Raw genomic sequence first — 13,556 nt, 5'->3', positions numbered from 1 at the left:
AAACATTGTAGCTCGACGAAAGTTTTTATCCGGCCACGGTCACTCTAACGCACACAAACCAACGTAATCTGTGGCCTTCATAATTATATAATGTATGTCTTCGTTTGATCTCGTATAACATTTTTTTGTCAATGCCAAATATAGGTTATAGGGCCTCACATGGACAGTGACGTCACCATCTGTCACCATGCTTTTTTGGAAAGCAGGGCAATTGTCTCATACCAATAGTTTCTGTTGCACCGTCGTATGAAAATATAATTTTTTATATTAAGATAAGAGCACTCGGGAATTATTCAAGCCTCGCCACTTGAGAGATTAGTAGCTGGTTCATCGAGCGAAGAATCGGAACCATGCCTACCCAAGATAGTGAAAAAGCGAGTGAGTTGAAGAAGTCGACATAGCTATTAGTTCAGTTTAACACGTTGCGGACGAACATTGTAAAGTTTGTTAAAAGCATTTTCAATTCCCCCACCACCAAGCCGGGAACGTGATAAGATAAAAGTGAACACATCTGAAAATGTTTTTCGTAAATTGCTTATCTATTGTTTACAGATGACAAATTAAAACGCAGTTGCATATACCGCTCTTCAATTGTTTATATACTCCTAATTTTTATTTATGTTCATGCCCATCTATTATATTTTTATGTTGAGATCTCAGGAATTATTAGAATATATAGCTATTTGCAGATATTAGATATTAGTTTCAGCTGATAAATAAATGATATAAGGTTAGAATATTCGGTTCGAATTGGTATATTCTTTTTCTGTTAATACATATCTCTGTACCAACAACTTTTTAAGTCTGATCATTATTCATAGTTTTCAAATTCAAAATAATAGATACCGTTTTTAGCTGTTTTTCATTTTATTTTAAATTTTTATACACTACTCGTAGAATCTAAAACAGGTAGCAATTCTACTATCAATATCATCAATAATATTATGAAGTTTTTGAGGGACTTGGAGGTAAAATCGTTTGATTGGCCGCCCAAAGTCACGATATCAAAATAATCAAGAATCTGTGAGTTTCTATTGAAACCCTCCAATATTTAATAATATCTGTTCCTGCTTTTCTTGTTACTGTTTTTTTTATATATTATTTTTTATTTATTCTTGAAGGATTTGTTTTTAGCCAAATCTGTTTTGTCAAAATTCTATTGGCCATCCAATTTAGTCTATTTGCATTTTTATATTATAAGACTTTTTACTTATAATATTTTTTAAAGTTGTCTATTACCTTGTTACACTTTTGTAATAAAGTGTAAGTTTTCAACTTATTACACAAAAGATGCCATTTTATTTTTGTGAAAATACTTTTGTCCGCGATTGTATAAACAAGAAACGCTGAATTCGAGTGCCGCGACTATAAAATACCCCTTACTGTTTTACACAATTTTAAAATATGAATTGTACTAGTGAAAATGAACAAAGCGCCACCTTTTGTCCAATAAGCAAGTTTACTAACTGATGGTGTGAGGCCTTATAACCTATATATCTTCATAAATAGCGAAATAATGTTCCGATTTGAAAAATCTTTCGTAAATAGATCGCTATTAACAAAATATGTTATACAAGGTCAAAGGAAAACTATAATATTATGGATTTTCAGATTTCCGGGGATTGTGGGCGATACCGGATGAAAACTCTTGTCGAGTTGCAGTAGCATCTCTAAAATACGTATTCCTAAGCTTTTCCAGGTTTTATCGTTGTTAGAGTGGGCATGGCTTGATGGGAAAAAAACAAATCGCATTGGGGGCATCATAAAAAAATACATGCCTAATCCCAAATTTCTATCACTTCTAGTGAGCGAGATATCAGCCTTTTCACAAAAAGCGAAAATCGTATTTCGAGCTTGATGAACGTGTGAGTAGTCGTGACTATGGTACCACCATCTGAAGATTATAAATACTTAATCTCAACTTTTTAGCTCTAATAGTTCCTGAGATTTCAGTGATTTTAGTTTTCCGTGATTTGTGGGCGTTACAGTGGGCGTGACAGGATGGTGAAATAAACTTGCGCTCCGCAAGAATCTTCATGCTTAATCTCAACTTTGTAATTATATAGTTCCTGAGATCTTAGCGTACATACGGACAGACGGGCATGGCTCAATCGACTTCGTTATTGATGCTGATCAAAACCAAACGATTCCTTCTACCTGTTACATACTACATTCGAATCTAATGCCCCTTTAATTAACTAGTAAGCGGTATGAAAACATATGTCACAGGCAGTGGGACAGAACCATAAAATTAATATAAGTCTGGATATAAAGGTTCTTGGGAATAATGTTGTGGATAAGACTAACAAACCAGGCGAAAACGCCACATATGGTTTTAAAAATAGGTGGTGCAAGTAATATGGTATGTCACCGTTAATACTATATACATCAAGCTAACACCGTATAGCGTATTTACTTTAAAATCGGTGATTACAGTGATGGGTAACTTCTAAGTCTAAGCCTCAGACCGTTCGCTTTGCCTTTGCCATTGCTTTGGGGCAATAAAGTTGCGATAAGTCCCGTGGTCCCAAGTCACCACCTGTAATACATATATACACATCGATAAACTTATCAATACATATACCATTTTTCGTTAAAATACAACAATTATTGTATAAGCTTCAACAAACTAAAACAAGATACATTGGTAAAACCCATATTTATCTTCTCGTACTGACTAATTTTTTTTGTTGATTGATGTATTTTATTGATTCTTCATGTGGTTAATTTATTTAGTAATCTCAAAATAAAGTAAAATTTTGTAAAAAATAATAGAAAGGAAAAAATGCGCTCTGCATCTCAAAAAGTAAAGACAATTCTTTTGCGAGACTAAATTATTTTAACTTTGTAAGTTTTTCTCAATACTAGCATGTTTTCAAAAAAGTAGAGTTACAAATTATTATCTTGTATGCATGCATATTTATTGTTATTTTACAAAGAACCATCGAGAAGAGTTTCTATATCACGTAAGCATGACTGAAGTTTCATTTTCTGCAGAAGCACACATTGCGAACCAGACCGAAAGACCAAAACCAAAAACCATGTTAACATATCAGGAGCTAGACACCGACAACGGCGTCAAAGGCGGAGTGGTGAAATTTGAGCTGGAATATCCGGAGGATCAGACGATAGAGGTTCCGCTTCTGATTGACAGCTATGATAACGAAATAAACCAGGTTAGATAACTTTAAGATTACAGGATCTTCGCGGATCGAAATGTTCACGCCTTTTTATCTTGCAGCATTCAGAGCTTGAGCAATATGATTTTAATGGGGAACCAGAGTGCTGCAACCGTCAACCGGGATTCCGGGCCAAGCTTAAGGGCGCGTCAGCTCAGGAGGCCAAACATAAAATACTGCTCGCAATTATTTTGTGTTTCATTTTTATGGTAAGAAGATTTAATCCACCACCGCCCATGGAAGTATACCGTGGAGCTTTTAAGATTAAAATATCCCATTCTAAACAGTAATAAGGGATTAAGTCAATCTGACAACTGTAAGTCACACTTGTTTCTATTTCGTTGAACAAAGATTAATCACAGTGTAATCCGTGTGTGTTCCCAATAAAGAATCCAGTTTGTTTGAGCACGTCTGTTCTGAAGCTGAGATCTGCACATACATAAGAGCTAGATTACCTGCACCCTACAAACATTTTTAAGTAGTCAACCATGGTTACTTAAAAACCCACAAATTCCGAAAAACTGTGAACAAAAAAAAGAACCTTGGGATAAATCATGCAGATTCTAGATGTCTGAACAAAAATATAAGTTAGCATTATCAGTCGGATACACCTTCCATATTTTTCAGATTAAAGTTTTAGATTGACCTTAAATAATTTCATAAGTGCTCGACACAACTCATTTTATCCGCAGACTATTGAATTCATTGGTGGATATATGGCAGGAAGCCTGGCCATTATGACGGATGCAGCGCATTTAGCATCTGATTGCGTTAGTTTCGTCATCGCCATAGTCGCAATTTGGGTAGGTGGCCGACCACCGGACGGACAAATGTCCTTTGGTTACAAACGCTTCGGTAAGCATCAAATTCAGCTTGTTAAAATGTTAATGACCCGCATTAATCCGGGAACTATTATGCATTGAAAACCACTTTGGAAGCTCATCACAATATGGAACATCGCCAATCGCTCATTTCCTCTGATTTAACCAGTAATTAAATCCAATTTATTTATTGTTTTTCTTTTATCTTTTGTTTTTTTGGTGTTGGGTGGCAGAGGTCATCGGAGCTTTGTCATCCATACTGGGTATTTGGCTACTAACCACTTTACTCGTGGTCTTAGCCGTTCAGAGAATCTACTCCCAGGACTTTGAGCTGGACGTCGAAATGATGATGGTTATATCAGGCATTGGCATTGGCATTAATATCATGTAAGTTTTGTAAAACATTTCGTATTTCTTATTAGTTAAATAAAATTTCTATGATTTAATCGCTTTTTATACAACACAATGTCAAAAAGATATCTGGGAATTATGCAAACCATTAGTGACTTTAAAACGATCCAAAAATAATTTATGCTAATGAGGGCAAATTAGTTACATTTTAATAAAACGATTTTTAATAATAATAATAAGAATAACTACGAATTAAAGTAAGGGAAGTACTGAATAATATTTATTTATATAATATAACATATAAAATTCAATCTTTTATACAAAAATATTTCAAAAAATCAAGACTGGAAAATCTGGAAATCTTTATTCATACAATTGCAATATTAATTAAATAAAAAATTCATTTTATTTATGATTATTTGCAATATTAATTTTAAAAGCACGGTTGCTTGCTTGCTAAGGAATAGATTAATGTTGAAAACTTAAAGCTCGTGGAGTAAAATTTTATGAAAGACGAAAAAATTAGAAACAAATATTTTCTAACAACGGAATTTTAACATTTTCAAAAAAGGAGCAATCAATGCTTTGGCGCAGTCGGGAGTCTCAACGGTAAATAACGACAGCTCATACAAACAATATTTAAGACTACGAATAATTCGAAGTGAATCAGTGGAAGAGCTATGCAAGAATGCACTGTTAGGATTACAGTTCGTTTAGTAAGAGAAATTAATTACATTCCTTGCCTACACTTGCTATTTAACGTTAATTAAGTGCCGTTGCTGCAATCTGTTGAGGTAATCTCTGGAGAAACTCTGCCGAAAGTGCTGCTTCTCCATACAACACAGCTTTTAATAGGTGCCCCAATACTTCCACCAGGTTCGTCTTTAACTCGCCTGTGTCTTTGTCATCTCACAGCATTCGAAATATGTTTGCCTTAACAGCGGTCTCCAACAGCCCCCGAAGTGTATCAATTAACCAATGAAATATTATTCACTCGATTTTAGTTTAAAATGTATTTGGCATATTTTATTTTTATACCAATTACTCGCAGAGTGCATACGTATGGTTGTCTGATTTCAGGAACTAAAGCTATATAAAGTGTGGATTAAGCATGTACTTTACAATGATGCCACAAAAGCGTATATATTTTTCACATCTTTCTTTCAATGCCCACAAAACAGGAACTAAAAGATTTAGAAAGTTGGGTAAAGCATGCATATTGTAAGATGCCAGCGGATATTAAGGCAGTGCCATTTTTCGGCTACGCCCATTCTTACTCTTTTTGTAAGAACGTTGAGAACTCGGGAACGATAAGTGGTAAAAAGTTTGGAATAAGCTATAATGACAGAGAAATCATAAGACATTATCTTCTTGAGTGGTGTTCACGACTGAACTTTTATTTGCAAACATTTCTTCTTAGAGGCTAAAAACTGAAGCGAGCAGCGATAGGACTATATACATGCATTGGCATATTTGTCTTATGTATACATATACAACGAGACGGCCGGCTATAAAAGTTAGTTGGTGTAGAGCCAGTCTTCACCGTGGGAATGCATGATCAGCATTTTAGGGCCGCTCGTTGGCTGGATACTTGAGAAGGAATATGTTAGTTTCTATGTGCACATACAATGTATATATTTATATAATTAAAATAGAATCAAAATTATATACTCCGTTCGCTACACTCCCCCGTTAAAATGAATGACGTTTATTTATGAAGTCATTCTAAAATATTTGTAAAAGAATGAGTATAAAATCAAAATAAAATTGAATAAAATTGTATGGAATGATATGATGATGCATATATGTTAGGTCTTAAATGGTTTTTATGTGGGTTCTTATTTAAAATTTTTTTTTTTTTTTTGTATTAAAATAATATAAAGTTAAAAGAAATTAAGAATTAATTAAACGATATAAGAGAACTTTGTATGTTCTTACATATGTATACATATATATTTGCTTAATTATGTTGTATTATTTGAAGAATGGTTTTAACCTATCTTTGCTTACTATCTGTTGTTTTTTTCTTATTGTCTATGATTTTAACATTATTTACATTATCGTCTATACCTATGACCTTAAATGGTCCTAAATAATTTTGATCTAATTTCTGACCGGATTCATTCTTGAGTAAAACCTGGTCTCCGATTTTTAGGTCGAAGTTATTTAGGTCTTTGTCGTATAGTGTTTTTCGCTTTTCTTTTCCCTTTCTAGCATGGTTTTTGCACGTTTGTACGCTGATTCTAACCTAAACTTAATTTCCTTAGCATAATCATCTATGTTATATATAGGATCTATTTGATTTATGTTAGAAATATCTATAAATTTTCGAGCCGGTCTTTTATAGTAAATACAGAATGCTACGAATCTGCCGCGCCTCATCAGAGTTTTAGGTCACTGGTTAATTTTTAATTGCTTCGTATTTGTTTTCATCTGGTAATATACCCTTGACTGTGCACCTATGACCCAGATAGGTAACTTCGTGCATAAAGAATGAACATTTTTCTGGATGAAGTTTTAGGTTAAATTTGCGGCATAACTGAAATACTTTTGTTAAATTGTTGAACTTATGTTGTTCGGAGCATCTTATGACTACTAAGTCGTCCATGTATAGGAACGCCTGTGATGGTTCTAGACCGGAAAATGCTAGGGTCATCATTCTCATGAATGAATTTGGTGGCACTTTTAGTTCGTATGGCAATCGCGTATAGCGAAATGAACCTTTATTTGTAGAGAATGATGTAAGGTTTCTGTACTTTTCGGACAACTCTATTTGGTGAAATCCGGACAAGAAAAATATTTACCCCGCCCTAACTGATCCAATATATCTTCTATGCGTGGTAAAGGAAATTTGTCAGCTAATAATTTTTTGTTTATTTGTCTATAGTCAACCACTAGTCGCCATCGTTTTTCTGTTTAATTTGGTAGACATATTTTTGGAACCAACAATAATGGACGTTTATATTCTGAAATTGATGGTTCGACTATACCATCCTTTATTAATTTGTCAACCAGTTTGTTTATTTCTGGCTTTTCACTTTCTGCATTTCTATAAATTTTTATATATACCTGTGTTTTATCGCTTAAGCGAAGTTGTTGTTTATAAAAATCCGAAGATTGCAGGCTCGGGTCCTGTCACGGTCGCCATATAATGACAGGAGAAATCATAAGACATTATCTTCTTGAGTGGTGTTCACGACCGAACTTTTATTTGCAAAGAGGCTAAAAACTGAAGGGAGCAGCGATAGGAGTATATACATGCATTGGCATATTTGTCGGCGCATTGAAACTGCGTGGTTGTAAATGTAGGTGTGTGTGTGTGCGAATATACGTTTTCGGGTATTTCACTTGAATAGTAATATTGCTTCAGCTTCTTGCGCTGTGAGTGTGTGGTTGCCAGGCAACCGTTGCCTGCATGTTGTCGCTTTGCGAAGTGTCGCTGTGGCGAACCGACGGCGTTGCGTCGCTGCCGCCAATTGTTGTCGTTTTAAGAAGTACCGTTATAGCGAGGCGACAGCGTTGAGCCGCTGTCGCAGAGCGTGGTTCGGTAGTAGGCACAGTAGACAGAGAATTAGACGCAAGCAGTTGCGTACTAGAACTTGGAGTGTATGTAAGGCCAAAACTCGTTGCGCAGACAACAACAACGATCATGATTCGACATCAGAAGTGGGATCTGGCCATCAGCTTTCAACACTAGATGGACCACGGCGTACCCTGATGGAATTGCAAAATAAAAACTTAATTGAACTAGTGAGAGCCATAAAAACAACTGTACCTGATGCAGGGCAAAACGAAACTGTGCAACTACCCAAATTCAACCCAGGCAAACCAGGCGCAAACTCATCATCGTGGTGCACAACTGTTGAAATAATTTTACAGGAAAACACATTGAGAAGCAGTGCGTTGGTTATGGCTTTGAGTTCAGCTTTAGAAGGAAGTGCTTCGCAATGGCTTTCTCAAGTGTGCTATGCTGAAATTAATTGGCCCGAGTTTAAAGAATTGTTTATATGTACAACGCATCGACACTATAGAAACATCAGCCGCTATGTTTCTTAATATGCTATCAAATTGACCGACTGATGGCGAGAGTCTGGCCGTTCATGCAATTCGCAAGGTTACTGAACTAACGACGAAATGGCGCCAAATGGATAACGAAGAGATTGCTGTGTCAGTGACCCTTGCGCTGCTGGCTAACTTCGATCATCGATTGCAGCGTTTAAGTTTCACATCAAATTTTCGAACCAGAGGCGACCTACAGTCCGAATTAAAAGCGCTCACTTTTATTAAAAGGAAAAGCCGCGCTTTGAAGCATCAGTCCGAAACTTATTCTAAACGGCAAGAACAATCACCGATAGAGTGCCATTTCTGCGGAAAAGTGGGCCATAAAATGTGAATCAATTCGCGACTGATAAAACCCGATATGGCAAGCATGATGTTCATCACCGTGAAAAATCAAATGTTACTTGCTACAAGTGCGGAGAATTGGGTCATATATCTACCCAATGTACAAAGAAGGAAGCTGATAAGAACAAGGCATTCAACCGGGAAAAGCGAGGGGAACAGTGCAGCGTTGCATTACCAAAGGGATAACGGAACCATAGAGGCCAAATTTTTGAAATCACCTTCGATTCGGGATCGGAATGCTCGTTGATAAAAGAAAAGCTAAGTATCAAATTTTCTGGTAAGAGATTCAATAATATTGTTATGTTAAAAGGTATCGGCAGTAATGGATATGTAGCATTGTACAAATATTAAGCAATGTAAAAATTGATGATTATTGTATTGAAATTTTGTTTCATGTAATAGGCGATGATGATATGCAAAACGACATTGTAATTGGCCGTGAGATACTAAATCAGGGTCTTGATATTGTCATTTCATCAAACTAATTTAAAATCTCAAAGACCAAAGTAGTTAATTTTTGTACCGGCAAAGAGCCATCCGATATTAATACTGAGCTTGAGGGACAAGATAAAATAAAACTACATCGATTGTTGGCAAAGTACTCAAATTCATTTATAACTGTTATCCCAAGTAATAAAGTCAGAATTGGCGAAATGAAAGTTAGGTTGATTGATCCAACAAAAACCGTACAAAGAAGGCCATATCGTTTAAGTCCATGCGAGCGAGATTTGGTTCGGGACAAAATTAATGAACTACTAAAATGCAAAATAATTAGGCCAAGCTGCTCACCTTATGCAAGCCCTATATTATTAGTGAAAAAAAAATGGTACGGACAGACTTTGTGTTGACTTTAGAGAGCTAATTTCAAATACAGTCGCTGATAAATACCCTTTACCACTTATAAAGATCAATTCAATAGGCTTGGAGGAGTTAATTACTTTACATGTCTAGACATTGCCAGCGTATATTACCAAATTCCTTTACATTCAGATTCTATCGAGTACACGGCGTTTGTGACTCCGGATGGTCAATACGAGTTCCTATCTATGCCATTTGGGCTCAAGGGATTAAGGGATTTTCACAATTAATTAAACCGTTATATTTCTTAACTGCAGAGAAAAACAATTTTATTTGGAAAACAGAGCATGAACAGATACGGGAAAAGGTAATTTCCACTCTTACCAATAAACCAGTCCTTGTTATTTTTTAGCCTAATTATCCAATCGAATTGCACGCAGACGCCAGTTGCAGTGGCTACGGTGCAATTTTATTACATAAAATTAATAACAAACCCCAGGTAATAGAATACTATAGCAAAACTAACTAAAACTAACTATTTCAAAAACTTTTCTCTGCCTGAAGATATTGCGAAAACCTATGAATTTAGGGCAGAAGTTCTTCATCGAAAAATACAAAGAAATGGGAGAACACGTTGTTTACCAGTGGTGCCTCGAGCTTTCAGATGGTCTGTCATAAATCAAGTTCATGAGTCCATAATGCATCTAGGTTTCGAAAAGACATTGGATAAAACTTAAGATTTCTACTAGTTTGACAATATGTCAAAATACGTAAAAAAAATTTGTCGACAACTGCATCACTTGCAAAATGTCAAAATCCACTTCAGGAAAAATGCAGGCTGAGTTGCATCCAATACCAAAAGTCACTATTCCTTGGCAACGTCACAATCGGTCTTTTGCGCTGTATGTTTGAAAATCGCATGATCAGCCGAAACGGCGATGTCAAGAGGCCGCCTTGCGGCTGCGATTTGACCCCGTTGGACTAGTTTTTGTGGGGTGCCGTCAAGGATAAGTGTTACGCCAACCACCCAGAAACGATTGAGGACCTAAAGCACGAAGTTGCCATCAGGGCCATTGAGAGCCAAAACATCAAAAATGTGTTTAAAAATTGGGACGGAATGGGCTACTGGAAAGTCAGCCGAGGCAGCCATATGAACAAAGTGGTGTTTCATACATGAACCGCAAAGTTGAGGCTATCCATTAAAAAAAAATTTTGAAAAACATTTACTCGTTGTTTTTTATAGCAATTTTAAAACACTCTTTACTTAGATGAATTTTTCAGATGCGTTTTTACTAATGGAACGTTTTGTCCCTCAAATAGACGTTCCACTGCTGATAGCTCCACTGGTCGTGTCCATGATTTGACCACACATTTCGTTTATGGCTTTAATAAAAATGGAATGCGCTTGGTAAAACTTGTCCTCATATTGACTTATTTCCAATCCAGGGTTTTCATATCCCTCCTCCTCGTTAAATTTAACTAAATCACCGGAGAGGTCCATAAAGTGGTTGTAGGTGGCTACAAGACGATCACATCCTTGTGAAAACTCCGAAGCGCTGTAAAGGGTGCGACTTATTAACCCCTTGCAGGCACAACGTTGTTGAATTGTACGATGCATTACAGAGTTCATGATTAAAAACAGCGGCTATTTTGTCTTTTATTATTCACAAATAAACTCGAATTCAAACGCATAAAATCCGGCTCGAAGGACCAAAAATTTTGTTATGTTTGCGAATTAAGTGGACTGTATTTCTTTTTTTTAAAGGGTTCGAGTTTATTTCTTGAATACAGGCGGGCTTACAAAATGTTTTAAGCGGGTGCAGGTTGCGAGCGGTTGCGGGTACAAAACTATATATAACTGCCGAAAATACGTGCAGAAAAGATAATGCAGAAAAACGCGTGATATTACAATACTAATACAGATCTACTGCAATTTTGGCTTTGCGTGTGAGCTTAAAGCTTTGATACAGAATACAAAACAATAATGTGCATTTAACTAGCTACTTAACCGTATATACGTTTGAATGTGTGGCTTCTGGATGGTATAAAAATCGGGACTGCTTACTTCAAAATTAACAGTCCATGTTTCGACTTTACATTCAGCAGAACTAAGAAAACTTGTAAATGAAAGTATTAATCGTCGACTGGCAAAAATTTCAAATCTTGAAAATAAAATAGAAGTCTATAACAAGAGAGCTGATAGTACTGATCAAATATTTGAGAAAGTTCTTGAAAAGATAAAAGTTATTCAGGATTATATTTTTAAGTAAGTATGAGAGTTTTCAACTTCATCTATTTATACCCGTTACTCGTAGATTAAAAGGGTATACTAGATTCGTTGAAAAGTGTTTAACAGATAGAAGGAAGCGTTTCCGACCCTATAAAGTATATATATTCTTGATAAGGATCAATACCGAAGTCGATTGACTTGTGCCGTCCGTCTGTCCGTACGTCTGTCCGCCCGTATGAACGCTGAGATCTCAGGAACTATAGCAGATACAAAGTTGAGATTAAGCATGAAGATTCTTGAGGTTTCGGGACAACGCCAGTTTATTTCAGCATCCTGCCACGCTACTTATGAAAAGATTTAGGTTATAAGGCCTCACATTGGTAGTCACGTCACTATCAGTTACTCGACATGCTTTTTCCGACAATAGGTGGCCCTTGGGGAATTTCCACTAGCAAAATAAATATTATAAAATTGTGTAAAACAGTAACGGGTATCTTTTAGTCGCGGCACTCGACTTTAGAGTATCTGCTTGCTTAAGGTTCTTTAAAGGGCTTTAAATTTCTACAATTTGCAATCGCTGCTCGTTTGTAAGTCTTTGTAAGTCTAAAGTAAAATGGCAGATTATACTGAAAACTTTTTGCCAGAAACTCGTTTATTACAATCTTAAGGTGGTACGTTTACGGCTACCAAGTGCGAAAAACGGTAGCATCATTTTCTAAGAACGTTGAGATATCGATAACTATAAGTTATAGAAAGCTGGTACTAAGCATGTAGTTTTCAATTAGACCAAAAAATTGTTTTTCTCCCTTCCACTTCTTGAAATAAAACTGGTGATGCTGAGATGCATTAAGGCTTATGTTTTAGTATAACCCTTTATATTTTGTTAATATGTATCTGTTGACCGATTTATTACTTTTTAAGTTATTAAGTTTATTTTATGCCTTATGTGGTATGAGATAAAGATGAAGATGATAAAATTGTATAAAACGTTAGTTTCGGTTTATTTATATAGTTTCTCTACTACTACTACTACTACTACTTAAAATAATCTTTAACAGAATGATGCTCGTTTTACATGGCTCCTGGACTCAGAGCGACATACGACACGGCCACAGCCACAATCACGGATCATCCCGTAGCCATCTCGACTCCTACTCTTTTCCGGCAGTAAGTAGCGAAAGTTTAGTAATGACAGCGGCAGAGAAGTCATCGAAGATAACTGAACAAAATTTAAGTGGGCGTAATATTGTTATAAAAACGTCGAGGAAACCATTACAGAAGTCTGGGTAAGTGGTAAAACATACAGGGGTAAAATATGACTTCGAAATCAATTGTAGGCCTTTAATCTTTGTTGCTAAAGGAGTAAAATTATATAATTTATTATTTAAAAATATTGTGGTTTCTTGTGAAATTATACTTAAACTATCGGAAGGTTTATTATGACCAAAAATGAGGGCCCTGACGCTCACCAGGAGACGGCATGAGTTGATCAGATGGTCAATTTCAAGTTGTTCGCCGCAATGGCAGATGGGACGTGGTGTTCTAGTTAGAATATGGTCGTGTGTTGCTGGGGTGTGCGAAAATCTTGGGAACTATAAGAGCTAGAAAATTGTGATTAAGAATACGTATATAAGAGATGCCACTACAACTTGCCCTGGCCACGCCCACTCTAACGCCTACAAGCCGCAGAATATTATGGATAATATTGTGCATAACATTATAGTGTATGTCTTCGTTTGACCTTGTATAAAATATTTTTCTCAATCTCTATCG

At 36.0% G+C, this 13,556-nt stretch overlaps 1 protein-coding gene across 7 annotated transcripts in view; it reads left to right on the top strand.

Moving 5' to 3' along the window:
- Nucleotides 1-284: 284 nt before the first annotated feature.
- LOC108112064 (zinc transporter 2) overlaps nt 285-13,556 on the top strand; it is a 74,865-nt gene continuing 61,593 nt past the window's right edge. For 2 of the 7 annotated variants that reach the window (XM_041818486.1, XM_041818491.1), the window contains exons 1-6: nt 286-378; nt 2,998-3,176; nt 3,242-3,388; nt 3,872-4,034; nt 4,234-4,387; nt 12,842-13,069. In XM_041818486.1, coding sequence (XP_041674420.1) covers nt 351-378; nt 2,998-3,176; nt 3,242-3,388; nt 3,872-4,034; nt 4,234-4,387; nt 12,842-13,069 — 899 coding nt within the window. In that variant the 5' untranslated portion in view covers nt 286-350. Of the gene's footprint in view, nt 379-409; nt 527-2,081; nt 2,363-2,997; nt 3,177-3,241; nt 3,389-3,871; nt 4,035-4,233; nt 4,388-12,841; nt 13,070-13,556 lie in introns of those variants that run through there. The other 5 variants (XM_041818492.1, XM_041818487.1, XM_041818488.1 and 2 more) reach the window with 5 other exon arrangements.

Source organism: Drosophila eugracilis, unplaced genomic scaffold (assembly GCF_018153835.1).
Source record: "Drosophila eugracilis isolate 14026-0451.02 unplaced genomic scaffold, ASM1815383v1 contig_2171, whole genome shotgun sequence".
NCBI classification, from domain to species: domain Eukaryota; kingdom Metazoa; phylum Arthropoda; class Insecta; order Diptera; family Drosophilidae; genus Drosophila; species Drosophila eugracilis.
Note: the sequence above shows the minus strand (reverse complement) of the source record. Positions and strands in the feature narration are given on the sequence as shown.